Source organism: Anolis carolinensis, chromosome 4 (genome assembly GCF_035594765.1).
Source record: "Anolis carolinensis isolate JA03-04 chromosome 4, rAnoCar3.1.pri, whole genome shotgun sequence".
NCBI lineage: Eukaryota > Metazoa > Chordata > Lepidosauria > Squamata > Dactyloidae > Anolis > Anolis carolinensis.
The window spans coordinates 1,258,513-1,284,443 of record NC_085844.1 but is presented as its reverse complement, the minus strand read 5'-3'; the positions used below and the strand labels follow the sequence as shown (position 1 = coordinate 1,284,443).

Below are 25,931 nucleotides of genomic sequence, written 5' to 3'. Positions count from 1 at the left end.
TTATTCCGAGACCCTAAGCTGAGTCAGAGAGAGGGCTGCTTCCCCATGATAGCTGATGTGTACCAATGGGTGTTAATAATAATATTAATATTAATAACAATAGTTATTCCGAGACCCTAAGCTGAGTCTGAGAGAGGGCTGCTTCCCCATGATAGCTGATGCGTACCAATGGGTGTTAATAATAATATTAATATTAATAACAATAGTTATTCCGAGACCCTAAGCTGAGTCAGAGAGAGGGCTGCTTCCCCATGATACCTGATGTGTACCAATGGGTGTTAATAATAATATTAATATTAATAACAATAGTTATTCCGAGACCCTAAACTGAGTCTGAGAGAGGTCTGCTTCCCCATGACAGCTGATGTGTGCCAATGGGTGTTAATAATAATATTAACATTAATAACAATAGTTAGTCTGGGACCCTAAGCTGAGTCTGAGAGAGGGCTGCTTCTCCATGGCAGCTGATGTGTGCCAATGGGTTTTAATAATGATATTAATATTAATAACAATAATTCCGAGACCCTAAGCTGGGTCTGAGAGAGGTCTGCTTCCCCATGACAGTTGATGTATGCCAATGGGTGTTATTAATAATATTAATATTAATAACGATACTTATTCCAAGACCCTAAGCTGAGTCTGAGAGAGGGCTGCTTCCCCATGACATCTGATGTGTTCCAATGGGTGTTAATATTAATATTAATATTCACAACGATAGTTATTCTGGGACCCTAAGCTGAGTCTAGAGGGGAGTGCCTCCCCATGACAGCTGATGTGTGCCAATGGGTGTTAATATTAATAATAATATTAATAACAATAGTTATTCTGGGACCCTAAGCTGAGTCTGAGAGAGGGCTGCTTCCCCATGACAGCCGATGTGTGCCAATTGGTGTTAATAATAATATTAACATTAATAACAATAGTTATTCTGGGACCCTAAGCTGAGTCTGAGAGAGGGCTGCTTCCCCATGATAGCTGATGTGTACCAGTGGGTGTTAATAATAATAATAATATTAATAACAATAATTCCGAGACCCTAAGCTGGGTCTGAGAGAGGTCTGCTTCCCCATGACAGTTGATGTATGCCAATGGGTGTTATTAATAATATTAATATTAATAACGATACTTATTCCAAGACCCTAAGCTGAGTCTGAGAGAGGGCTGCTTCCCCATGACATCTGATGTGTTCCAATGGGTGTTAATATTAATATTAATATTCACAACGATAGTTATTCTGGGACCCTAAGCTGAGTCTAGAGGGGAGTGCCTCCCCATGACAGCTGATGTGTGCCAATGGGTGTTAATATTAATAATAATATTAATAACAATAGTTATTCTGGGACCCTAAGCTGAGTCTGAGAGAGGGCTGCTTCCCCATGACAGCCGATGTGTGCCAATTGGTGTTAATAATAATATTAACATTAATAACAATAGTTATTCTGGGACCCTAAGCTGAGTCTGAGAGAGGGCTGCTTCCCCATGATAGCTGATGTGTACCAGTGGGTGTTAATAATAATAATAATATTAATAACAATAATTCCGAGACCCTAAGCTGGGTCTGAGAGAGGTCTGCTTCCCCATGACAGTTGATGTATGCCAATGGGTGTTATTAATAATATTAATATTAATAACGATACTTATTCCAAGACCCTAAGCTGAGTCTGAGAGAGGGCTGCTTCCCCATGACATCTGATGTGTTCCAATGGGTGTTAATATTAATATTAATATTCACAACGATAGTTATTCTGGGACCCTAAGCTGAGTCTAGAGGGGAGTGCCTCCCCATGACAGCTGATGTGTGCCAATGGGTGTTAATATTAATAATAATATTAATAACAATAGTTATTCTGGGACCCTAAGCTGAGTCTTGAGAGAGGAGTGCTTCCCCATGACAGCCGATGTGTGCCAATTGGTGTTAATAATAATATTAACATTAATAACAATAGTTATTCTGGGACCCTAAGCTGAGTCTGAGAGAGGGCTGCTTCCCCATGATAGCTGATGTGTACCAATGGGTGTTAATAATAATATTAATATTAATAACAATAGTTATTCCGAGACCCTAAGCTGGGTCTGAGAGGAGAGTGCTTTCCGATGAGAGCTGATGTGTGCCAATGGGTGTTAATTATACACACACACACTCTCTCTCTCTCACACACACACACACACACATATATAAATAATGATAGCTACTCTGGGAATCTAAACTGAGCCTGGGAGAGGAATGCCTCCACATTACATCTGGTTTGTGCCAATGGGTGTTAATAATAATAATAATATTAATAACAGTAGTACTCTGGGGAAGACCCAAACATTTTAAAAGTTGGTGGGCTAAATGCCCGCCTGTCCGTGGCGATTTTCACCCCTCCAGCCCAAAAACTGAATGTGTGTGTGTGTGTGTGGGGGGGGGGGGTGAGCCTCAGAAGCCCTCCCATTGTAGCCAATGGTTTGAAAATTTTCATTTTTTTTTTGTAAGCCAGACGAAAATTCTGTTCCTATAGGTGCCCAATTTTCGGAAACGGGGACAAATACAAAACTGTTATAAAAATGAATGAAACTAAACAAAACGAACAGCAATTCCATACGAATGCACACCACTAGTGTCTACCTTCTTTCTCTGTATTGCTCTGTAGTATACTCTGTCTCACTATGAACAAAATAAAGCAACTTTTTAATGCTTTAAAAATATTTATGACACCTCTCTCCCTCCTTCCTTCCTTTCTCTATATAGCCTCAGGGTTTAACCCGGGCTGTGGCGCAGGCTGGAGAGCAAGCCAGCTGCAACCAGCTGCAATGAATCACTCTGACCAGGAGGTCATGAGTTCGGGCCCCGCTCGGAGCCTATGTTTGTCTTGTCTTTGTTCTATGTTAAAAGGCATTGAATGTTTGCCTATATGTGGAATGTGATCCGCCCTGAGTCCCCTTCGGGGTGAGAAAGAAGGGCGGAATATAAAGGCTGTAAATAAATAATAATCAATAAATAACTCACTTTTGGGTTCTCCTCCATGTTCTTATAGCACTTTTATTTATTTATTTTTAATTATTTTTTTCAAACTTATATGCCGCCACTCCCCTAGGGCTCGGGGCGGCTTACAAGAACCGGCTAAAATCAACAATTTTAAAACATCTTTAAAACACATCCTAAAAGCACCTTTTAACTTCCTCCATGTTTACAAGTCTCACTTAGTGCACTTTGATCAGCCCATCCTTATGTTTTTATTGATGTGTTTTAACTTTGTCTTATTAATGGTTTGATTTTTAATCGTATGTTTTAATTTTTCATTTGTGCGTTCTCGGTATTTGGTGTTTTTGTACGTATACTCTTTTGCATTTGTAAGCCGCCCTGAGTCCCTGCGGGGAGATAGAGGCGGGTTACAAGAATAAAATTATTATTATTATTATTATTATTATTATTATTATTATTATTATTGACACAACAACGTTGTATGACACAGCAAACAAGATATCACAAAATCGTATCACAAAATCACAAGTTGAACACTTCCCAAGTGTCTAGGACTGTGTGATGTACTATTATTATTATTATTATTATTATTATTATTATTATTATTATTATTATTATTATTATTTTATTATGACACAGCAAACAAGACAGACATGCTGGATTTCGTTTCACAAAATCACAAGTCGAACTCTTCCCAAGTGTCTAGGACTGTGTGATGTATTTTCAAATGATGCGTTCAGATCCCAGTCGGGTGGCCTTTTGCAGTTGGCAGATCGTAATTTTGTCAATGTCTATTGTTTCCAAATGCCGGATGAGATCTTTTGGCATGGCACCCAGTGTGCCCATCACCACCGGGACCACCTGCACTGGTTTCTGCCAGAGTCTTTGAAGTTCCATCTTGAGGTCCTGACAGCGGCTGAGTTTTTCCTGTTGTTTTTTGTCAATGCGACTGTCACCTGGGATGGCAACATCAATGATCCAAACCTCTTTCTTTTCCACAACTGTGATGTCTGGTGTGTTGTGTTCCAGAACTTTGTCAGTCTGGATTCGGAAGTCCCACAGTATCTTTGCGTGCTCGTTTTCCAATACTTTTGCAGGTTTGTGATCCCACCAGTTCTTTACTTGAGGCATAAGTTCTAATGAATCATTTGGGCCACATAGTTGTGCCTCTGTTTGTAGTCTGTCTGTGCGATTTTCTTATTATTATTATTATTATTATTATTATTATTATTTACTTGCATTCATATGTTACTCTCTAATTCTTTTGGTGTAGTGTCAGAAAGTTTCCCTCAAACTTTTCCTTGAACCAGCCGTTGATGACAGCGTCCAAGTTTTTTGTTTTTTGTCAATGCGACTGTCACCTGGGATGGCGACATCAATGATCCAAACCTTTTTCTTTTCCACAACTGTGATGTCTGGTGTGTTGTGTTCCAGAACTTTGTCAGTCTGGATTCGGAAGTCCCACAGTATCTTTGCGTGCTCGTTTTCCAATACTTTTGCAGGTTTGTGATCCCACCAGTTCTTTACTTGAGGCATAAGTTCTAATGAATCATTTGGGCCACATAGTTGTGCCTCTGTTTGTAGTCTGTCTGTGCGATTTTCTTCTTCTTATTATTATTATTATTTACTTGCATTCATATGTTACTCTCTAATTCTTTTGGTGTAGTGTCAGAAAGTTTCCCTCAAACTTTTCCTTGAACCAGCCGTCCAAGTTTTTTGTTTTTTGTCAATGCGACTGTCACCTGGGATGGCGACATCAATGATCCAAACCTTTTTCTTTTCCACAACTGTGATGTCTGGTGTGTTGTGTTCCAGAACTTTGTCAGTCTGGATTCGGAAGTCCCACAGTATCTTTGTGTGCTCATTTTCCAATACTTTTGCATTATTATTATTATTATTATTATTATTATTATTATTATTATTATTATTATTCTCTCCTCTCTCCTCTTCCGGCCACCCGCTCCCCCTTTTCCCAGGCGCAAGAGCAGGAGCGTCTGCTCAACTTCCAGCAGCTTCGCTGCCTGGACGCGGAGGCCCTGGTGCCCAACCGGGAGGCCATGGAGTGCCGCATCTGCTACATGGAGGCCGATCCCGGGGAAGGGGTGCTCCTCCGCGAGTGCCTCCACAGCTTCTGCAAGTGAGTTGGGGGCCTGGGGGGGGGGGCAGGGGACAGGCAAAGAGGCCACCCGATAACACCCCTCCCTCGGACTCCTTCCTTGGTCATGAATGACGACCAAGTGGAGAAGGTGGCCGGTTTCAAGTTCCTGGGTGTCCCTGGGAAGGAGGGTCTGACTTGGGGCCGTGTTCATCCCGCAGCAACGTTGGTGAAGAGGGCCCAGCGGAGGCTTCTAAGGAACCAACACTTGAATAGAAAACTCCTGGTGACTTTCTCCTGCTGTGTTATAGAGATGGTCCCAACCTCCTTCACCTGTGCATTATTTGGCACCTGCCCAGGAAGGCGCTCCAAAAGGTCACCATTTCTGACCAGAGAAGCATAGGTTGTCCTCTTTCTCCCCTCTTTGGAAGAACTTGGCAGGTCCCGCAGCCTTAAGAAAGCTCAGAGCATTCTTGGGGATCCAACTCACCTGGCATATCTATATATATAAAAGGGTCGTGAAATTTCGGCCTAGGACAAAACAACAAAACTACACATCCCAGAAACACTAAACTTGGCAGCACAACCCCTCATCCATGCCCCTACGTTCATACAACAAAAAGAAAAGAAAAATAAAGTCCTAATTAGAGGGAGAAAAATAATTGTTTTTATCCAACTGCTGCCCGTTAAAAGGCTAAGCTCCACCCACTTGGTCTCCTACCGTGTTTCCCCGAAAATAAGACAGTGTCTTATATTATTTTTTTGCTCCCAAAGATGCGCTAGGTCTTATTGTCAGGGGATGTCTTATTTTCCATGAAGAAGAATTCACATTTATTGTTGAACAAAAAAATGAACATTTATTATATACTGTACAGTAGTTGTAATCACAAACCAACATAACCAAACCAGACAAACTTTGACTCCTGTCAAGAATTTCTTGTTACTACCATTATTTCCATGTACAACTGGTATGTACATTTACCAATCTTGCATGCTCTGGTGTTTTGTTTGGCAGGCGCCGGGCATGTTTCCAAACAAAAACTTTGCTAGGTCTTACTTTCAGGGGAGGCCTTATATTTAGCAATTCAGCAAAACCTCTGCTAGGTCTTATTTTTTGGGGATGTCTTATTTTCGGGGAAACAGGGTAGCAACCCACTCAGCCCAGGGGACAGGCAGAGTTAGGCCTCACTTAGGCCTCTTCCACACTACCTATAAAATACAGATTATCTGATTTTAACTGGATTCTATGGCAGTGTAGACTCAAGGCCCTTCCACACAGCTATATAACCCATTTATAATGGACTTAATGTAAGGTAAAACCTTGACCCTTTACCTTAACTACCACTAATTCCTCAGTACTTTTATTTCCCATACCACCATACTTCACCACAGCAACGCGTGGCTGGGCACAGCTAGTTATTCTATAGAATTATTGCCACCTGGCAGATGGTACAGGGTGACAAAGGCAAGGACAAACAGACTGATGGATAGCTTTTATCCTAAGCTGTGGCTATGCTCAACTCTGTGGTTTCTCACTGATGTGGAATTCGGGGCTGTGTGGAGGGGTGTGTGTGTGTGTGTGGAGGGATGGGCTGTGGTGCAGGCTGGTTAGTAGCCAGCTGCAATAAATCACTATGACCAAGGGGTCATGAGTTGAGGCCAGCCTGTGTCGGAGTGAGCACCCAACAATTAAATTTTTTTTAAAAAATAGCCCTGTTTGTTGTTGAACTAAGCAACCCGAAAGACAGTTGCATCTGTCAAGTAGGAAAATTTAGGGACTGCTTATGTGGGGAGGCTAATTTAATAATAATAATAATAATAATAATAATAATAATAATAATAATAATAATAATAATCTTTCTTTATACCCCGCCACCATCTCCCTGCGGGGACTCGGGGCGGCTTACATGGGGCAGAGGCCCAAACAACATAGAACAAAACATAATACAAATCGAACTATAAAAAGATAAAACAGTAATATATCAATTAAAACAAAAATACAGGATAAAAAATTGCATTTAAAACACATAAATGGTAAAATCGTAATAAAAACGGGATAGATTATTAAAAACCCTCTGGGGCTGATTAATTAATTCAACTGATTTACGACACCCTAAAAACGTCCAGCAGCTGTGCCTGCTGGATGAGGAAGTACTCCATCAAAAGGACTCGTCGTCACAGTGGATGATGAAGCGGCAGCTCCCCCTGTGGCCGGAATCGAGCACACCCTCACAAAGCCAGAAGCTGGAAAGTTAAATAGCCTTTGTGCCTGTCTGTCTGTCTGTGTGTTGTTTGTCTAATGCAGGGGTCCTCAAACTTTTTAAGCAGAGGGCCGGTCCACAATCCTTCAGACTGTAGAGGGGCCGAATTATCATTTGGGGGGGAAAACCGAACAAATTCCTATGCACACTGCACGTGTCTTATTTGTAGTGCAAAACAACAACAACAACAATGAAAGAACAATACAATATTTAAAAATGAAAATAATTTTAACCAACATAAACCTATCAGGATTTCAATAGGAAGTGTGGGCCTGCTTCTGGCCAATGAGATAGTCAGGTTAATTAGGATTGTTGTTGTTGTTGTTGTTGTGTGCCTTCAAGTCATTTCAGACTTTGGGCGAGCCTAAGTCCAGAATTATTTATTTAAGTCCAAAATAATTTACTACATTTATTTACTACATTTATATCCCACCCTTCTCACCCCGAAGGGAACTCAGAGCAGCTGTATGTACATACAATATATTATATTATTAGCATAGCACAATATTAGCATTATACTATATTGAACTATACCACTATACTGTAATATTATATGTAATATATAACATATAATTAATATTATTATATTGTATTATTATTAATATTATATTGTATAACATAACATTATTATCAATATTATATGTATATACAATATATTATATTATTAAAATGATATAAAAATATTATATTATAAAACTGAGGGCGGGGGCCAGGTCAATGACCTTGGAGGGCCGCATCCGGCCCCCGGGCCTTAGTTTGGGGACCCCTGGGCTAATGGCATTGAATGTTTGCCATGTCTGTGTACGTTGTGATCCGCCCTGAGTCCCTGTCGGGGTGAGAAAGGAGGGCGGAATATAAATACTGCAAATAAATGAATGAATGAATGAATGGGTGTGTTGTTTTGTGCTGTGTGCAGGGGGATAGGCGCAATTTCATGGTGCAATAGCACAATGCCAGATGCAGCTCTTCTTCCGTTCCTTCCCGGCAGGGACTGCCTGCGGCAGCTGATCAACTGCACGGAGGAGCCCCAGGTCTCCTGCCCCTTCCGGGACGACTCCTACGCCTGCGGCAGCCACCTCCAGGACAGGGAGATCCGGGCGGTGAGTGACGGGCACCCGACAACATGCCTGGCCTGCCCAAGAAATGGACTTGTGGTCCACCAAGACTTAGAATCATAGAATAGTAGAGTTGGAAGAGACCACATGGGCCATCTAGTCCAACCCCATTCTGCTAAGAAGCAGGAAATCGCCTTCAAAGCACCCCCGACAGATGGCCATCCAGCCTCTGCTTCAAAGCCTCCACCACAGTCTGCAGCAGAGAGTTCCACTGCTGAACAGCCCTTCTCACCGTGAGGAAGTTCTTCCTGATGTTCAGGTGGAATCTCCTTCCTTTCCTGTCGTTTGAAGCCCTTGTTCCCTTGCGTCCTAGTCTGCAGGGCAGCAGAAAACAAGCTCCCTCCCTCCTCCCTTTGACTTCCCTTCACGTATTTATACATGGCTCTCATGTCTCCTCTCAGCCTTCTCTTCTGCAGGCTAAACATGCCCAGCTCTTTAAGCCGCTCCTCATAGGGCTTGTTCTCCAGACCCTTAATCATTTTAGTCGCCCTCCTCTGGACGCTTTCCAGCTTGTCAACATCTCCCTTCAACTGTGGTGCCCAAAATTGGACACAGTGTGATTCCAGGTGTGCTCTGACCAAGACTTCTAGGGCCCTTTCAAGACAGGTGCCCCCCATCCGGTCCTATTGACTCAAATCTAATGCTCACCCTTTTGGGCTGAATGGCCTTGCCAAAATTAGGGTGCGCATTAGATTTGCATAAAACTGTAATTGTAGTTCAGGGCTTTGTAGGTAAGCACCTGCACCTTAAATTGGGCTGCTATTTACTGACCGAGCCCAATTCAAGGTGCAGGTGCTTACCTACAAAGCGCTGAACGGTTTGGGACCATCCTACCTCCGTCTACGAACCCACGCGTCCACTTCGGTCATCTGGAGAGGCCCTGCTCGTGATCCCGCCTGCGTCGCAAGCGCGGTTGGTGGGGACACGAGACAGGGCCTTCTCCGTGGTGGCCCCCCGACTCAATGCCACAATTTCATGAATATCAAAAGTATAAAATGACAATAACATACACATTATAATAAAAATTCCACATTAGAAAAACAATAAATTTAAACACGACAGTCAGTAAAAATATTATTGCACAGAACGAGCGTATACCTGGACCAATGAGAGTATTTATATTCTTACCGTATTTATATTCTGCCTTTCTTACCCTGAAGGGGACTCAGGGCAGATCACAATGTAGACATACATGGCAAACATTCCATGTCATTTTAGACATACAGAACAGACAGACAGAGGTATTTTCCGAGCCCAATTTAAGGTGCAGGTGCTTACCTACAAAGCCCTGAACGGTTTGGGACCATCCTCCCTCCGTCTACGAACCCACGCGTCCACTTCGGTCATCTGGAGAGGCCCTGCTCGTGATCCCGCCTGCGTCGCAAGCGCGGTTGGTGGGGACACGAGACAGGGCCTTCTCTGTGGTGGCCCCCCAACTCTGGAACACCCTCCCCAAGGATCTCAGACAGGCCCTGACATTGGCAGTCTTCAGAAAGAACTTGAAGACCTGGCTGTTCCAATGTGCCTTCCCAGATTAATAGGAAATCTCCAACACCAAGTCCCATAAGCACTTTATTAGAACTAGATCGTATATCGCACTCTGCACTTGCCCTAGAAGCCTTATATATCACCTGTCACATCAGCACTTTTCATCTTGTACCCATTACTCTGGCCCGACCCAGTTTTATTGTGTTTTAGCGTATTGTTTACTGCTTGTTGTTTATACTGTTTTAATTGTTTTTAATTTGCTTTTTGTTTTGTATTGTTATATTGTGTGTTGAGGCCTTGGCCTTTGTAAGCCGCATCGAGTCCTTCGGGAGATGCTAGCGGGGTACAAATAAAGTTTAATAATAATAATAATAATAATAATAATAGTGCAGAGCTTCGGGAGCTCCTCCCATTTGTCTCTCTGACACTTGTCCATGCATAATAATAATAATAATAATAATAATAATAATAATTTTATTCTTATACCCCGCCCCATCTCCCCGAAGGGACTCAGGGCAGCTTACATGGGGCCAAGCCCGAACAGAACAATATAAAAACAAAACAATAAAACCAATCAATCAGACAATAAAAGCAAGTCAAAAAAACCACATACAAGATAAAGAGTTAAAATCATGGTTTGGGTTCAAAGGATCTAGGCCAAAGTGCTAAAAGTGCAAATATATCATGTCATCAGGAGTTGCCAAGCTCATTCATGGCGATAATGTGCAGCTGCTGGAAGGGGAGACCGGCTGGTTGAGGACGCAAGCAGGAGAGTTTTGTGAGGAAGGAGTTGCCAAGCTATTTATGGCAATAATGTGCAGCTGCGGAAAGGGGTGACCGGCTGGTTGAGGACGCAAACGGCAGAGTTTTGTGGGGAAGGAGTTGCCAAGCTCATTCATGGCAATAATGTGCAGCTGCGGAAAGGGGTGACCGGCTGGTTGAGGACGCAAGCGGCAGAGTTTTGTGAGGAAGGAGTTGCCAAGCTATTTATGGCAATAATGTGCAGCTGCGGAAAGGGGTGACCGGCTGGTTGAGGACGCAAACGGCAGAGTTTTGTGGGGAAGGAGTTGCCAAGCTCATTCATGGCGATAATGTGCAGCTGCGGAAAGGGGTGACCGGCTGGTTGAGGACGCAAGCGGCAGAGTTTTGTGGGGAAGGAGTTGCCAAGCTCATTCATGGCAATAATGTGCAGCTGCGGAAAGGGGTGACCGGCTGGTTGAGGACGCAAACGGCAGAGTTTTGTGGGGAAGGAGTTGCCAAGCTCATTCATGGCGATCATGTGCAGCTGCGGAAAGGGGTGACCGGCTGGTTGAGGACGCAAACGGCAGAGTTTTGTGGGGAAGGAGTTGCCAAGCTCATTCATGGCGATCATGTGCAGCTGCGGAAAGGGGTGACCGGCTGGTTGAGGACGCAAGCGGCAGAGTTTTGTGGGGAAGGAGTTGCCAAGCTCATTCATGGCGATAATGTGCAGCTGCGGAAAGGGGTGACCGGCTGGTTGAGGACGCAAGCGGCAGAGTTTTGTGAGGAAGGAGTTGCCAAGCTATTTATGGCAATAATGTGCAGCTGCGGAAAGGGGTGACCGGCTGGTTGAGGACGCAAGCGGCAGAGTTTTGTGGGGAGAGTTGCCAAGCTATTTATGGCAATAATGTGCAGCTGCGGAAAGGGGTGACCGGCTGGTTGAGGACGCAAGCGGCAGAGTTTTGTGAGGAAGGAGTTGCCAAGCTATTTATGGCAATAATGTGCAGCTGCGGAAAGGGGTGACCGGCTGGTTGAGGACGCAAGCGGCAGAGTTTTGTGGGGAAGGAGTTGCCAAGCTCATTCATGGCAATAATGTGCAGCTGCGGAAAGGGGTGACCGGCTGTTTGAGGACGCAAGTGGCAGAGTTTTGTGGGGAAGGAGTTTCCAAGCTCATTCATCGTTATGATAAGTGCCTAGATTTGAATGGCGACTATGTTGAGAAGTGGTATTTGGGTGTGGCTTTCAACTGCATATGGTAAATGTTTTCTCCTATACTTTGTTCATTTTTAATTCCAAAACGTAATCTACTTTCTGGATAACCCTTGTAAATGTGTAGGTGTTTTAATCCCGTCCATTGGGCCCCTCCCTCCTTCTCGGCAGCTGGTGTCCTGGGAGGAGTACGAGCGCTTCCTGGAGCGGCGTCTGGCGGTGGCCGAGAGCCGGGCCCAGAACAGCTACCACTGCCAGACGGTCGACTGCCTGGGCTGGTGCATCTACGAGGACGACGTCAACGAGTTCCGCTGCCCCATCTGCTGGGCCCTCAACTGCCTCGTCTGCAAGGTGGGTCTGCCGCGCATGCAGCCGGGGGCTGGATTATGTTGTGACTCAGCTGGAACCTCACGAGTTACTCTGATGGGGATTATGGGATTCGGGTTCAAAATCAGGTTCAGAGTGTCCCTGTTGTAGAAGATGAGGAACAGAGAGTTTTTCCCACAGCAGGGAATGATGTTGATGATACTGAAACTAGCCAGGTGCAAACTGATTCAGAAAAGGAGGACAGTTCTGTGTCTGATAGCAAGGAGGCAGATGCTAATGAGCAGGTTGACCTTGATGGAACGGAATCTCTAGATCGAGCCGACCGTTTGGAATTCAGGGTTCGAAGGAGTGTGAGAATAGCAAACAAGGAGGAGGTCAGAGGCCAAAGAAATGCTTTCATGCTTTGCTAAGGGTATTAAAACAGGGTGTTTGGAGATAAACCTTTGTCAAAGCAAATTTTCGTTCAACCAAGAAGCAAGCTCTCATTCTCCTGGATTATCTTGCAGCCTTTGTGTGTTCATGTTCATGGGACTTTTTCATGCTCTAATGGGACTTATCCTTTGTGATTTCTTGGATTATGCTCTAAGGATTTGTTTTGTAACGATCTTTTGGAACTTTACTTTTGCTTTTAAAGAACTATTTATTTTCTGATAAACTACAAAAGACTTCAATGTGTGCAGCCTGGTGTATGTAGCAAGGTGAAGCTACCCTGAGGTGCGACAGATTCCCCATTGCAAGACCCTGACCCCCTCCTCCTGCCCCTCTTTCTGCCACAGGCCATCCACGAGGGCATGAATTGCAAGCAGTACCAGGACAAGCTGCAGTTCGAGGCTCAGAACGACGCCGCGGCCAGGGAGACCAGCAACATGCTCAAGGTGAGGAGCACCGGGCCGTGCTTCCTGGGGGTGGTGGGAGAAGGACCATCTTTGGGGTTCCTGCCAAGTCCCCTACCCTCTTGCTCCTTCCTCCGTGGCCCAAGAACTGCCATGGCCAGGACCATAGAATCCCGGAGTAAGAAGAGACCCCAAGGACCCTCCTTCCAATCCAGCCCCACTTTGCCAGGAAGCAAGACACAACCCAAGTCCTCCTGACATGGAGCTTCTGCTCCAAAACCTCCAGATACAGGACCCCCAGCAGCAGCATACAGGCCCGGGCTGTGGCGCAGGCTGGTGAGCAGCCAGCCAGCTGTAACAAATTACTCTGACCAAGAGGTCATGAGTTCGAGGCCAGCTCGGAGCCTATGTTTGTCTTGTCTTTGTTCTATGTTAAAGGCATTAAATGTTTGCCTTATATGTGTAATTTATTTATTTATTTACAGTATTTATATTCCGCCCTTCTTTCTCACCCCAAAGGGGACTCAGGGCGGATTACAATGAACACATATATGGCAAACATTCAATGCCAACAGACAAACAACATTCAGTTTTAGACAGACACAGAGGCATTTTTAACATCTTTCCAGCTTCACGATTCCGGCCTCAGGGGGAGCTGTTGCTTCACCGTCCATTGGTGGCTGTTCTTCCTCATTCTTTTCCTCGTGAGCAGTTTTATGGTGTTGTAGATTAGTTAAATTAGCCTCCCGCATAAAGCGTACCTAAATTTTCCCTACTTGACAGATGCAACTGTCTTTTGGGGCTGCTAGGTCAACAGCAAGCCGGGGCTATTTTTTTTAAATTTTTTTTTATGGTCGGAGGCTTAACCCGACCCGGGCTTCGAACTCATGACCTCTCGGTCAGTAGTGATTTATAGCAGCTGCTTACTAGCCAGCTGCGCCACAGCCCGGCCCCCTGATGTGATCCGCCCTGAGTCCCCTTCGGGGTGAGAAAGAAGGGCGGAATGTAAATACTGTAAATAAATAAGTGAATATCCCCCTATCTAATATCTCTGCCCTTCAAGGGGTCCTTCCTAAGGTTTAGATGGAATCTCTCTTTTTTGGAACCCATTCCTCCATTGTGTCCCAGTCTCTAGAGCGGAAGAAAGCCATCCTGCCCATTCCTTCTCAGTGTCACATCCCTTCATACGTATATTGAAACAGGGCTGTCATGCCTCCTTCTCTCGGCCTTCTCTTCTCCAAGCTGAACATCCCCAGCTCCTATATAAATATAGTTTTTATTGAAACTTTTTTGTGAGTTACATTGGTGGCCCTATGGGAAAGTTGGGGAGGGGTTGTCCAAGGCAGGGGTCCCCAAACTAAGGCCCGGGGGCCAGATGCGGCCCATCGAAGCCATTTATCCGGCCCCCACAGCACAAGGGCAGAAGGGGGTTGGGCTAAATGACCCAAGGGTCTCTCTTAAAGCTATTATTATTATTATTATTATTATTATTATTATTATTAACACAACAAGATGAGTCCACAGCAGACACTCTGCTGGTTGTTGTATTGGATCATACGTCGGACACTTCCCAAGTGTCTAGGACTCTGTAATATATCGGCGAATAACGCATGCAGATCCCAGTAAGGTGGCCTTCTGTAGCTGGCAGATGGTAATTTTGTCAGTGCCAATTGTGTTTAAGTGCAGGCCAAGGTCTTTAGGCACTGCACCCAGTGTACTGATCACCACTGGGACCACCTTGACTGGCTTGTACCAGAGTCTTTGTAATTCAGTCTTTAAATCCTCATATCGTGTCAGCTTTTCCAGTTGTTTCTCCTCAATCCTTCTGCCACCTGGGATTGCAACATCGACAATCCACACTTTGTTTTTTAACACGATTGTGAGGTCAGGAGTATTGTGTTCCAAAACCCTGTATTATTATTATTATTATTATTATTATTTATTTTTTAACATTGAGGCTGGGTGGCCATCTGTCAGGGGTGCTGTGCTTGTGCTTTCGGTGCACAAAGGCAGAAGGGGGTTGGACTCAATGGCCCAAGGGGTCTCTTCCAACCCTTATTATTATTATTATTATTATTATTTATTTTTTAACATTGAGGCTGGGTGGCCATCTGTCAGGGGTGCTGTGCTTGTGCTTTCGGTGCACAAAGGCAGAAGGGGGTTGGACTCAATGGCCCAAGGGGTCTCTTCCAACCCTTATTATTATTATTATTATTATTATTATTATTTATTTTTTAACATTGAGGCTGGGTGGCCATCTGTCAGGGGTGCTGTGCTTGTGCTTTCGGTGCACAAAGGCAGAAGGGGGTTGGACTCAATGGCCCAAGGGGTCTCTTCCAACCCTTATTATTATTATTATTATTATTATTATTATTATTTATTTTTTAACATTGAGGCTGGGTGGCCATCTGTCAGGGGTGCTGTGCTTGTGCTTTCGGTGCACAAAGGCAGAAGGGGGTTGGACTCAATGGCCCAAGGGGTCTCTTCCAACCCTCTTTATTGTTGTTGTTGTTGTTAATTATTATTATTATTGCTCGGTGGCCAACTATAGTCCGGCCCTCCAATGGTCCGAAGGATCGTGAACTGGCCCCCTGTTTAAAAAGTTTGGGGACCCCTGGTCCAAGGGAAAGATACTGTGGGGTGAGATATGGGTTGGGGGGGGGGGGAGGGGATGTAATAGTTCTATAGCAAGTGATGAGGGGGGGGGGAAGGGGAAGGGGTTAGGGAAGGGTAATTTCTAATGGGGGGGGGGGGCATGGATGACTTCCGATCTTCTTTCTTCCAGTTTTCTGATTGTCCTTTAAACATAATTTTCTTTGAGATAATCTTCTAGGTCTGTCCAGTCCGTTTCTTTCATTTTGTTATCCATGTTATTTTTAAGTAGAAAGGTTAATCTGTCCATATCTCTTATCTCAATAATTCTATCTATCCACAGTTCTTTTGTAGGTGGTGTTTCTGGTTTCCAATACTTAGCTATTATAATCCTCGCAGCAGTCATGAAATAAGTGAAGAGTTTATCTTTGTTTGCGTCTAAATTTTCTTTTGGATCTGAGAGGCCTAATAAAAAGATTTCTGGTTTCAACTCGAATTTTGATTTTAATATTTTAAAACAAGTAGGGTCCTACTTCCATATGTGGTGGAAATGTAAAAAGCTAACTAGCTATTGGAAAGTAAGTAGTACAAACAGAATGTAATAAAATATTAAAATCCCCAGCTCCTTAAGGCGCTCTTCAGGGGGATTTGTGGCTTCCAGACCTTTGACCATTTTGGTGGCCCTTCTCTGGACACTTTCCATAATAATAATAATAATAATAATAATAATAATAATAATAATAATAATAATAAAAAAAAAAATTGGAAACAATCCAGCATGTCTATCTTGTTTGCTGTGTCATACAACATCGTTGTGTCAATAATAATAATAATAATAATAATAATAATAAATTTTTGGAAACAATAGAAAGTGACAAAATCACAATCTGCCAACTGCAAAAGGCCACCCTGCTGGGATCTGCACACATCATCCGAAAATACATCACACAGTCCTAGACACTTGGGAAGAGTTCGACTTGTGATTTTGTGATACGAAATCCAGCATATCGATCTTGTTTGCTGTGTCATACAATAATATAATATAATATAATCTATATATATAAATGAGTGATGGCATCACGGCGACCCACAAAACAACAAAACTACAGGCCCCCCAACCTCGACATTTGACAACACAACCCATCATCCATGCCTCTAGGTTGATACAACAAAAAGAAAAGAAAAATAAAGTCCTACTTAGAGGGATAGCAATAATTGTTTTTATCCAATTGCTGCCACTTAGAAGGCTAAGCTCCGCCCACTTGGTCTCCTAGCAACCCACTCAGCCCAGTGTTAATAAAAGAATAAAAAATAAAATAAATACAAATAATACAATAAAAATAATTAAAAACACTAAAAAAATTAATACAATAAAATACAATAACAAAATAACTAAAAATAATACAACAAAATAATAAAATATAATAAATAAAAAAGATAAGTTACAATAAAATTAATTTAAAAAATACAAATAACGTCAAATAAAAATTCCACAATAACTTTTAACCAATACCACCACCACTTTGCCACAGCAACGCGTGGATGGGCACAGCTAGTATAATATATAATAATACCCCGCTTTATCTCCCCAAAGGGGACTCAAAGTAGCTTCTTGTCCATCTCCTCCTTGAATTGCTTTTCCCAGAACGGGACACTGGGTCATTATTCTGGAAGAGATCTGACCAAAGCAGAAGAAAGGGTGCCTATGACTTCCCTTGATCTCGACACTATATTCCTATGTATGCAGCCTATAATCACGTTGACTTTTTAAGCTGCTACATAACACTGTTGACTCTTGTTCAGCATGTTCTCCACGAAGACTCCAAGATATAGTTAAATGCCAATTTTTTTCTGCCTAAGTGGGGTATCTTACATTTGTCCTTGTTGAAAATAGTTTTGGCCTATCAGCTGTTAAGATCATTTTGAATTCTGATCTTGTCCTCTGGAGTCATTAATAAAGATGTTGAACTGCACTGGGCCCAGGACTGAACCCCCTTGATGACACCTGAATAGTCCCTTTTTTCCAGGATGAAGAAGAGGAACCATTGGGAAGAAGCGCCCTTTCGGTTCGGCCGCTTAAACAATTACAGATCCATCTTAATAGTATCCTTGCCTGGCCCACATTGGACTAGTTTGTTTGCAAGAACCTCTCCTCTCCTCTCCTCTTTTGCAGATGCTGGTGCAGCTGGGGGAGGCCATGCACTGCCCGGTGTGCCGCATCGTGGTGCAGAAGAAAGGCGGCTGCGACTGGATCCGGTGCCCGGTCTGCCAGACGGAGATCTGCTGGGTGACCAAAGGGCCGCGATGGGGGCCGGGGGTAAGGGACTGACGCAGGGATGACTGCAAACGCTAGGGTTGTGCATGTTTTCGTTTTTACAAATAGACTCCAGCTGGTTCAGCCAGCCGTAACGGCATTTGCGCAACAATGGGCAAATGATCTCAGAAAGGGTGGTTTTTTAAGCCTGGTGCCTTAAACCCAGGTGTTACTGGAGGTTATAAGGAGAAAGGATCACAGAAAGGGTGGTTTTTTAAGCCTGGTGCCTTAAACCGAGGTGTTACTGAAGGTTATAAGGAGAAAGGATCCCAGAAAGGGTGGTTTCTTAAGTCTGATGCCTTAACCCAGGTGTTACTGGATGTTATAAGGAGAAAGGATCCCAGAAATGGTGGTTTCTTAAGCCTGGTACATTAAACCAAGGTGTTACTGGGGGTTATAAAGAGAAAGGATCCCAGAAAAGGTGGTTTCTTAAGCCTGGTGCCTTAACCCAGGTGTTACTGGAGGTTATAAGGAGAAAGGATCCCAGAAAGGGTGGATTCTTAAGCCTGGTGCCTTAAACCCAGGTGTTACTGGAGGTTATAAGGAGAAAGGATCCCAGAAAGGGTGGTTTCTTAAGCCTGGTGCCTTAAACTCAGGTGTTACTGGATGTTATAAGGAGAAAGGATCCCAGAAATGGTGGTTTCTTAAGCCTGGTGCCTTAAACCAAGGTGTTACTGGAGGTTATAAGGAGAAAGGATCCCAGAAAGGGTGGCTTCTTAAGCCTGGTGCCTTAAACTCAGGTGTTACTGGATGTTATAAAGAGAAAGGATCCCAGAAAGGGTGGTTTCTTAAGCCTGGTGCCTTAAACCCAGGTGTTACTGGAGGTTATAAGGAGAAAGGATCCCAGAAAGGGTGGTTTCTTAAGCCTGGTGCCTTAAACTCAGGTGTTACTGGAGGTTATAAGGAGAAAAGATCCCAGAAAGGGTGGTTTCTTAAGCCTGGTGCCTTAAACTCAGGTGTTACTGGATGTTATAAGGAGAAAGGATCCCAGAAAAGGTGGTTTCTTAAGCCTGGTGCCTTAACCCAGGTGTTACTGGAGGTTATAAGGAGAAAGGATCCCAGAAAGGGTGGATTCTTAAGCCTGGTGCCTTAAACCCAGGTGTTACTGGAGGTTATAAGGAGAAAGGATCCCAGAAAGGGTGGTTTCTTAAGCCTGGTGCCTTAAACCCAGGTGTTACTGGAGGTTATAAGGAGAAAGGATCACAGAAAGGGTGGTTTCTTAAGCCTGGTGCCTTAAACCCAGGTGTTACTGGAGGTTATAAGGAGAAAGGATCCCAGAAAGGGTGGTTTCTTAAGCCTGGTGCCTTAAACTCAGGTGTTACTGGAGGTTATAAGGAGAAAAGATCCCAGAAAGGGTGGTTTCTTAAGCCTGGTGCCTTAAACTCAGGTGTTACTGGATGTTATAAGGAGAAAGGATCCCAGAAAAGGTGGTTTCTTAAGCCTGGTGCCTTAACCCAGGTGTTACTGGAGGTTATAAGGAGAAAGGATCCCAGAAAGGGTGGATTCTTAAGCCTGGTGCCTTAAACCCAGGTGTTACTGGAGGTTATAAGGAGAAAGGATCCCAGAAAGGGTGGTTTCTTAAGCCTGGTGCCTTAAACTCAGGTGTTACTGGATGTTATAAGGAGAAAGGATCCCAGAAATGGTGGTTTCTTAAGCCTGGTGCCTTAAACCAAGGTGTTACTGGAGGTTATAAGGAGAAAGGATCCCAGAAAGGGTGGCTTCTTAAGCCTGGTGCCTTAAACTCAGGTGTTACTGGATGTTATAAAGAGAAAGGATCCCAGAAAGGGTGGTTTCTTAAGCCTGGTGCCTTAAACCCAGGTGTTACTGGAGGTTATAAGGAGAAAGGATCCCAGAAAGGGTGGTTTCTTAAGCCTGGTGCCTTAAACTCAGGTGTTACTGGAGGTTATAAGGAGAAAAGATCCCAGAAAGGGTGGTTTCTTAAGCCTGGTGCCTTAAACTCAGGTGTTACTGGAGGTTATAAGGAGAAAGCATCCAAGAAAGGGTGGATTCTTAAGCCTGGAGCCTTAAACCCAGGTGTTACTGGAGGTTATAAGGAGAAAGGATCCCAGAAAGGGTGATTTCTTAAGCCTGGTGCCTTAAACTCAGGTGTTACTGGAGGTTATAAGGAGAAAGGATCCCAGAAAGGGTGGCTTCCTAAGCCTGGTGCCTTAAACTCAGGTGTTACTGGAGGTTATAAGGAGAAAGGATCCCAGAAAGGGTGGTTTCTTAAGCCTGGTACCTTAAACCCAGGTATTACTGGAGGTTATAAAGGGGAAAGGATCCCAGAAAGGGTGGTTTCTTGAGCCTGGTGCCTTAAACAAGGTGTTACTGGAGGTTAGGAGAAAGGATCCCAGAAAGTGTGGTTTCTTAACCCTGCTGCCTTAAACCCAGGTGTTACTGGAGGTTGTAAGGAGAAAGGATCCCAGAAAGGGTGGTTTCTTAAGTCTGATGCCTTAACCCAGGTGTTACTAAAGGTTATAAGGAAAAAGGATCCCAGAAAGAGTGGTTTCTTAAGCCTGGTGCCTTTAACCCAGGTGTTACTGGAGGTTATAAGAAGAACGGATACCAGAAAGGGTAGTTTCTTAAGTCTGATGCCTTAACACAGGTGTTACTAAAGGTTATAAGGAAAAAGGATCCCAGAAAGAGTGGTTTCTTAAGTCTGGTGCCTTTAACCCAGGTGTTATTGGAGGTTATGAGAAAGGATCCTAGAAAAGGTAGTTTCTTAAGTCTGATGCCTTAACCCAGGTGTTACTGGATGTTATAAGGAGAAAGGATCCCAGAAATGGTGGTTTCTTAAGCCTGGTGCATTAAACCAAGGTGTTACTGGAGGTTATAAGGAGAAAGGATCCCAGAAATGGTGGTTTCTTAAGCCTGGTGCATTAAACCCAGGTGTTACTGGAGGTTATAAGGAGAAAGGATCCCAGAAAGGGTGGCTTCTTAAGCATGGTGCCTTAAACTCAGGTGTTACTGGAGGTTATAAGGAGAAAGGATCCCAGAAAGGGTAGATTCTTAAGCTGGTGCCTTAAACAAGGTGTTACTGGAGGTTAGGAGAAAGGATCCCAGAAAGGGTGGTTTCTTAAGCCTGCTGCCTTAAACTCAGGTGTTACTGGAGGTTAGGAGAAAGGATCCCAGAAAGGGTGGTTTCTTAAGCCTGCTGCCTTAAACTCAGGTGTTACTGGAGGTTATAAGGAGAAAGGATCCCAGAAAGGGTGGCTTCTTAAGCCTGGTGCCTTAAACTCAGGTGTTACTGGAGGTTATAAGGAGAAAGGATCCCAGAAAGGGTGGTTTCTTAAGCCTGGTACCTTTAACCCAGGTATTACTGGAGGTTATAAAGGGGAAAGGATCCCAGAAAGGGTGGTTTCTTAAGCCTGGTGCCTTAACCCAGGTGTTACTGGAGGTTATAAGGAGAAAGGATCCCAGAAAGGGTGGTTTCTTGAGCCTGGTGCCTTAAACAAGGTGTTACTGGAGGTTAGGAGAAAGGATCCCAGAAAGGGTGGTTTCTTAACCCTGCTGCCTTAAACCCAGGTGTTACTGGAGGTTATAAGGAGAAAGGATCCCAGAAAGGGTAGTTTCTTAAGCCTGGTGCTTTTAATGCAGGTGTTACTGGAGGTTTTAAGGAGAAAGGATCCCAGAAAGGGTGGTTTCTTAAGCCTGGTGCCTTTAACGCAGGTGTTACTGGAGGTTATAGGAGAAAGGATCCCAGAAAGGGTGGTTTTTTAAGCCTGGTACCTTAAACCCAGGTGTTACTGGAGGTTATAAGGAGAAACGATCCCAGAAAGGGTGGTTTCTTAAGTCTGATGCCTTAACTCAGATGTTATTGAAGGATATAGGGAGAAATGATCCCAGAAAGGATGGGAGGCTTCCCATAAGGAAAGACGTGTTGAGCTGGCTTAAAGAGGCTTCCAGTCCACCCATGTGATGAGAGGGAAGCCAGAACGGTCCGGGCCACCTCTGGCAACGTGAAGCCCAGGCTGAGGCAAGAAGGCCGAGTGATGGGAGGAATAGCCAAGCCTCCCTTAAAACCTGAACCCAGTCAGCTTGAGGCTTGAAGCAGGTTAGGAAAGAAGGGTGAGTGAAGGAGACATAGCCAGGACTCCCTTTTCAAAGCCTGAACCCAGCCGGCTTACGGAGGCTTAGGCTTCCCTCCGTGTGATGATGGTGCAGGGCGCAGTGAGGTCTCCACCGGCGACACATATGATGAAGTTCAAGGAGGAAAGGGAGCCTCCTACGTTTACTGTTCCACCAATGCATCGGCTCTTCTCGGATATTTTGGTTGCCGGATTAAAAAACGTTTTTGTTCCCAACTGAATTCGGGAGACTCCCAAAAAAATGGATCTGGAGGTCCAGCAAAATCTGGATACCAAAAACAGAACAGGGTTTAATCAAATTTCATACCTGAATTTTGCATGTGGTTTCGGTGCTAAGGTTGCAGAGACTGCAAAGAAGCCCTCTGTACTTTAGATGGATTAGGAATCAGCTGGTTTTCCCTGTAATAAGAAGTAAGACCACCTAAAGCTTCAGAGAGCTTCTGTTCAACCATTTCAAAGCCCCCTGCTTGGGTGGTGATGGCACGATCGTCACCATAGATGAAACTCTGTGTCCCTTCTGGCAGTGGCTGGTCATTTGTGTAAATGACCGGTGGCGAAGTGCGTTAATGCACTGAGCTGCTGAACTTGCAGACCGAAAGGTCCCAGGTTCAAATCCCGGGAGCGACTTGAGCGCCTGATGTTAGCTCCAGCTCCTGCCAACCTAGCAGTTCGAAAACATACCAATGTGAGTAGATCAATAGGTACCGCTCTGGCGGGAAGGTAAGGGCGCTCAATGCAGTCATGCCAATGGCCACATGACCTTGGAGGTGTCTATGGACAACGCCGGCTCTTCAGCTTAGAAATGGAGTTGAGCACCACCCCCGAGTCAGACATGACTGGACTTAACGTCAGGGAAAAACCTTTACCTTTTTTGAACGTTGATGGAGCAAGCACACTCCCCTGGAGCAGGCCGATACTCACAGGAACACCTCACCAAAGAAGAGTCCAAAAGTGGCAGGCTAAAACTCAGAACCGGAGGAGAGACTCCCTCCTGGGCACACAGAAGATTGGGCGACTTGGAAGGCACTGAACAGACTGTGCTCTGGCACCACGAGATGCAGAGCCGACCTTAAGAAACGGGGCCACAAAGTGGAGTCCGCAACATGCGAGTGCGGAGAAGAGCAACCCACAGACCACTGACTCCAATGAAACCTGAGCCCTGCCACATGCACCAGGGAGGACCTTCTTAGAGCAACACCAGAGGCACTTCAAGTGGCCAGTTTCTGGCCAGAGGACGTTTAGTACCATACCAAGTGTTTAACTTTGTGTTTTCAAATACATGACAAATGTACCCTTGGTTTGCTTCTGACATGATAAACAAACCTCTGACCTGCATCCTGCTTTTCCCCGTAGGGCCCCGGGGACATCAGCGGAGGCTGCCGCTGCAACGTGGACGGAGAGCGCTGCCACCCCAACTGCCAGAACTGCCACTGAAGGCCACTCTTAACTGGAGGGACGATAGGTCAAGACTGGATACGGCCAGTCCGTTTGGCTGCGTCCTGCGGCACGGAGGAGCCGTCCGATGCCCTGGAGGGACCCTTGGCCCTTGTTTTGGGGAAGGGGCCCCAAGGAGGCCTCCACATGGGACGTTACTAACCCAGGTAAACCTCTTGCGTTGTTACTCCCAAGCAACTTTTCAAACTTTGGACGGGAGCCGACCCCTCTTAACTTTTCTGTAATGTCCGTGTCCTTCCCTGTGAACTCGCCTTGCGGCAGAGAAGGCCCTGCTTCTTCACTCTGCAGCCAGGGACAAAGCAGCCCCCCACCCTTTAAGCCCCCCACCCGCTGCCCTCGAAGCCGTTGCCAAAGTTTCCTGCACTGTCCCTCGGCCAAAGGAAGGAGGGGGGGGGTATGACCTATAACTGACCGTCCGCAGCAGCAGCAACTGGCCTCTGAACTGGAGTGAGTTCAGGGCTCCCGGAGGAGATCCGGACGTGTGTGAATGCAAAGGAGGGGACACACAGCCCCACAATAAACACCACTAAAACACCGGAAAAGTGCAAGGGAGTCTTTCCAAGGGTGAGCAGGGGGGTGGCAAGGGGCGGCTCCATCGAGGGGCACAAAGGCGTGGTGAGCCTTCCTCTGCACCTCTGCCCGGTTTGTGTGTTCATCACAGAATCACAGAGCTGGAAGAGACCCCAAAGGCCATCCAGTCCATCCCTTCTGCCAGGCAGCAAGACACAATCAAAGCCCTTCCGACAGAAGGCCATCCAGTCTATTTACAAAAACCCAGGGAAGGGGAATCTATCAGACTCCAATCATCTATATTCACTGGATTGCTGTGAGTTCTCAGGGCTGTCTGGCCATGTTCCAGAAGCATTCTCTCCTGGCGTTTCGCCCACATCTATGGCAGGCATCCTCAGAGGCGCATTTGAATAACTTAGTCACCATGATCGAAATTTAAATTAATACATTTTCCTTCGCACTGTTTTCTTCTCCTACAATTAATTTGGACATTTGTCCCCCTTCCCCAACAGTCGAGTTATGTTTGCACTTTGTGTTCTTGGCCCGAAACACTTTATAACCATACTATTGCTCTTTAATTTAAATGGCCCCTCCACACTATCCCCCTCCACCAAATTGGTGGTCCATCTTATTTTATTATATTATTACTCATTTTTGTTTTAAATGAGCTTTTATGGATTGATGTATTGTTCTGCATAATGTCGTTTTATTGTGTTTTTACTCTTTGTAATGTTTTAATTGTTGCACTTTGGTTATTGTTTTTGGGCCTTTGTCCCGTGTTAGCTGCCCCGAGTCCCAGCTGGGAGATGGTGGCGGGATAGAAAAATAAAGTTAGTTACTTACGTACTTACTTGTTGAGGTCTGTTGGAAACTGGGCAAGTGGGGTTTATGTATCTGTGGAATAATGTCCAGGATGGGAGAAAGAGGCAAGTGTGAATGTTGAAATCGGCCACCCTGATTAGCATTGAATGGCCTTGCAGCTTCAAAGCCTAGCTGCTTCCTGCCTGGGGGAAATCCTTTGTTGGGAGGTGTTAGCGGGCCCTGATTGTTCATGCCTAGAATTCCCCTGTTTTCAGAGTGTTGCTCCTTATTTTCTGATTTTAGAGATTTTTAAATACTGGGAGCCAGATTGTGTTTATTTTCAAGGTTTCCTCTTTCTGTTGAGATTCCCCACCTGCTTCTTGTGGATTTCAATGGTTTCTCTGTGTCGTCTGATGTGGTGGTGGTGAGAATGGTCCAGCATTTCTGTGTTTTCAAATGACATACTGTGTCCAGGCCTTGAAGCTGCCAGGCTATTCAATGCCAATCAAGGTGGTCAATTGCAACATTCACACTTGCCTTCGGCAGACAAGAGTTCTTTCTTTCTCCCACCCTGGACATCATTCCACAGATATATATACACTTGCCTAGTTTCCAACCTTTTGAGGATGCCTGTGAGGATGTGGGCAAAACATCAGGAGAAAATGCTTCTGGACTGTGGCCATACAGCCCGGAAAATTCGCAGCAACCCAGTGATTCCAGCCATGAAACCCTTCAACACAATCTACAGTAGAGTCTCACTTATCCAATATAAACGGGCCGGCAGAATGTTGGATAAGCGAATATGTTGGATAACAAGGAGAGATTAAGGAGAAGCCTATTAAACGTCAAATTAGGTTATGATTTTACAAATTAAGCACCAAAACATCATGTTATACAGCAAATTTGGCAGAAAAGTAGTTCACTAGAGTAATGCTACGTAGTAATTACTGTACAGTAGAGTCTCACTTATCCAACACTCGCTTATCCAACGTTCTGGATTATCCAACGCATTTTTGTAGTCAATGTTTTCAATATATCATGATATTTTGGTGCTAAATTAGTAAATACAGTAATTACAACATAACATTACTGCTTATTGAACTACTTTTTCTGTCAAATTTGTTGTATAACATGATGTTT

General features: G+C 44.6%; 1 protein-coding gene across 4 annotated transcripts in view; it reads left to right on the top strand.

Annotated features, from left to right (window-relative positions):
* Nucleotides 1–23,610, top strand: part of sharpin (SHANK associated RH domain interactor) — a 52,800-nt gene extending 29,190 nt beyond the window's left edge. For all 4 annotated transcript variants that reach the window (XM_008122991.3, XM_008122990.3, XM_016998346.2 and 1 more), the window contains 6 exons: nt 4,942–5,102; nt 8,310–8,421; nt 12,043–12,222; nt 12,975–13,073; nt 17,797–17,940; nt 23,379–23,610. In XM_008122991.3, the coding sequence (XP_008121198.2) occupies nt 4,942–5,102; nt 8,310–8,421; nt 12,043–12,222; nt 12,975–13,073; nt 17,797–17,940; nt 23,379–23,459 (777 nt within the window). In that variant the 3' untranslated portion in view covers nt 23,460–23,610. The remainder of the gene's footprint in view (nt 1–4,941; nt 5,103–8,309; nt 8,422–12,042; nt 12,223–12,974; nt 13,074–17,796; nt 17,941–23,378) is intronic.
* Nucleotides 23,611–25,931: the final 2,321 nt, after the last annotated feature.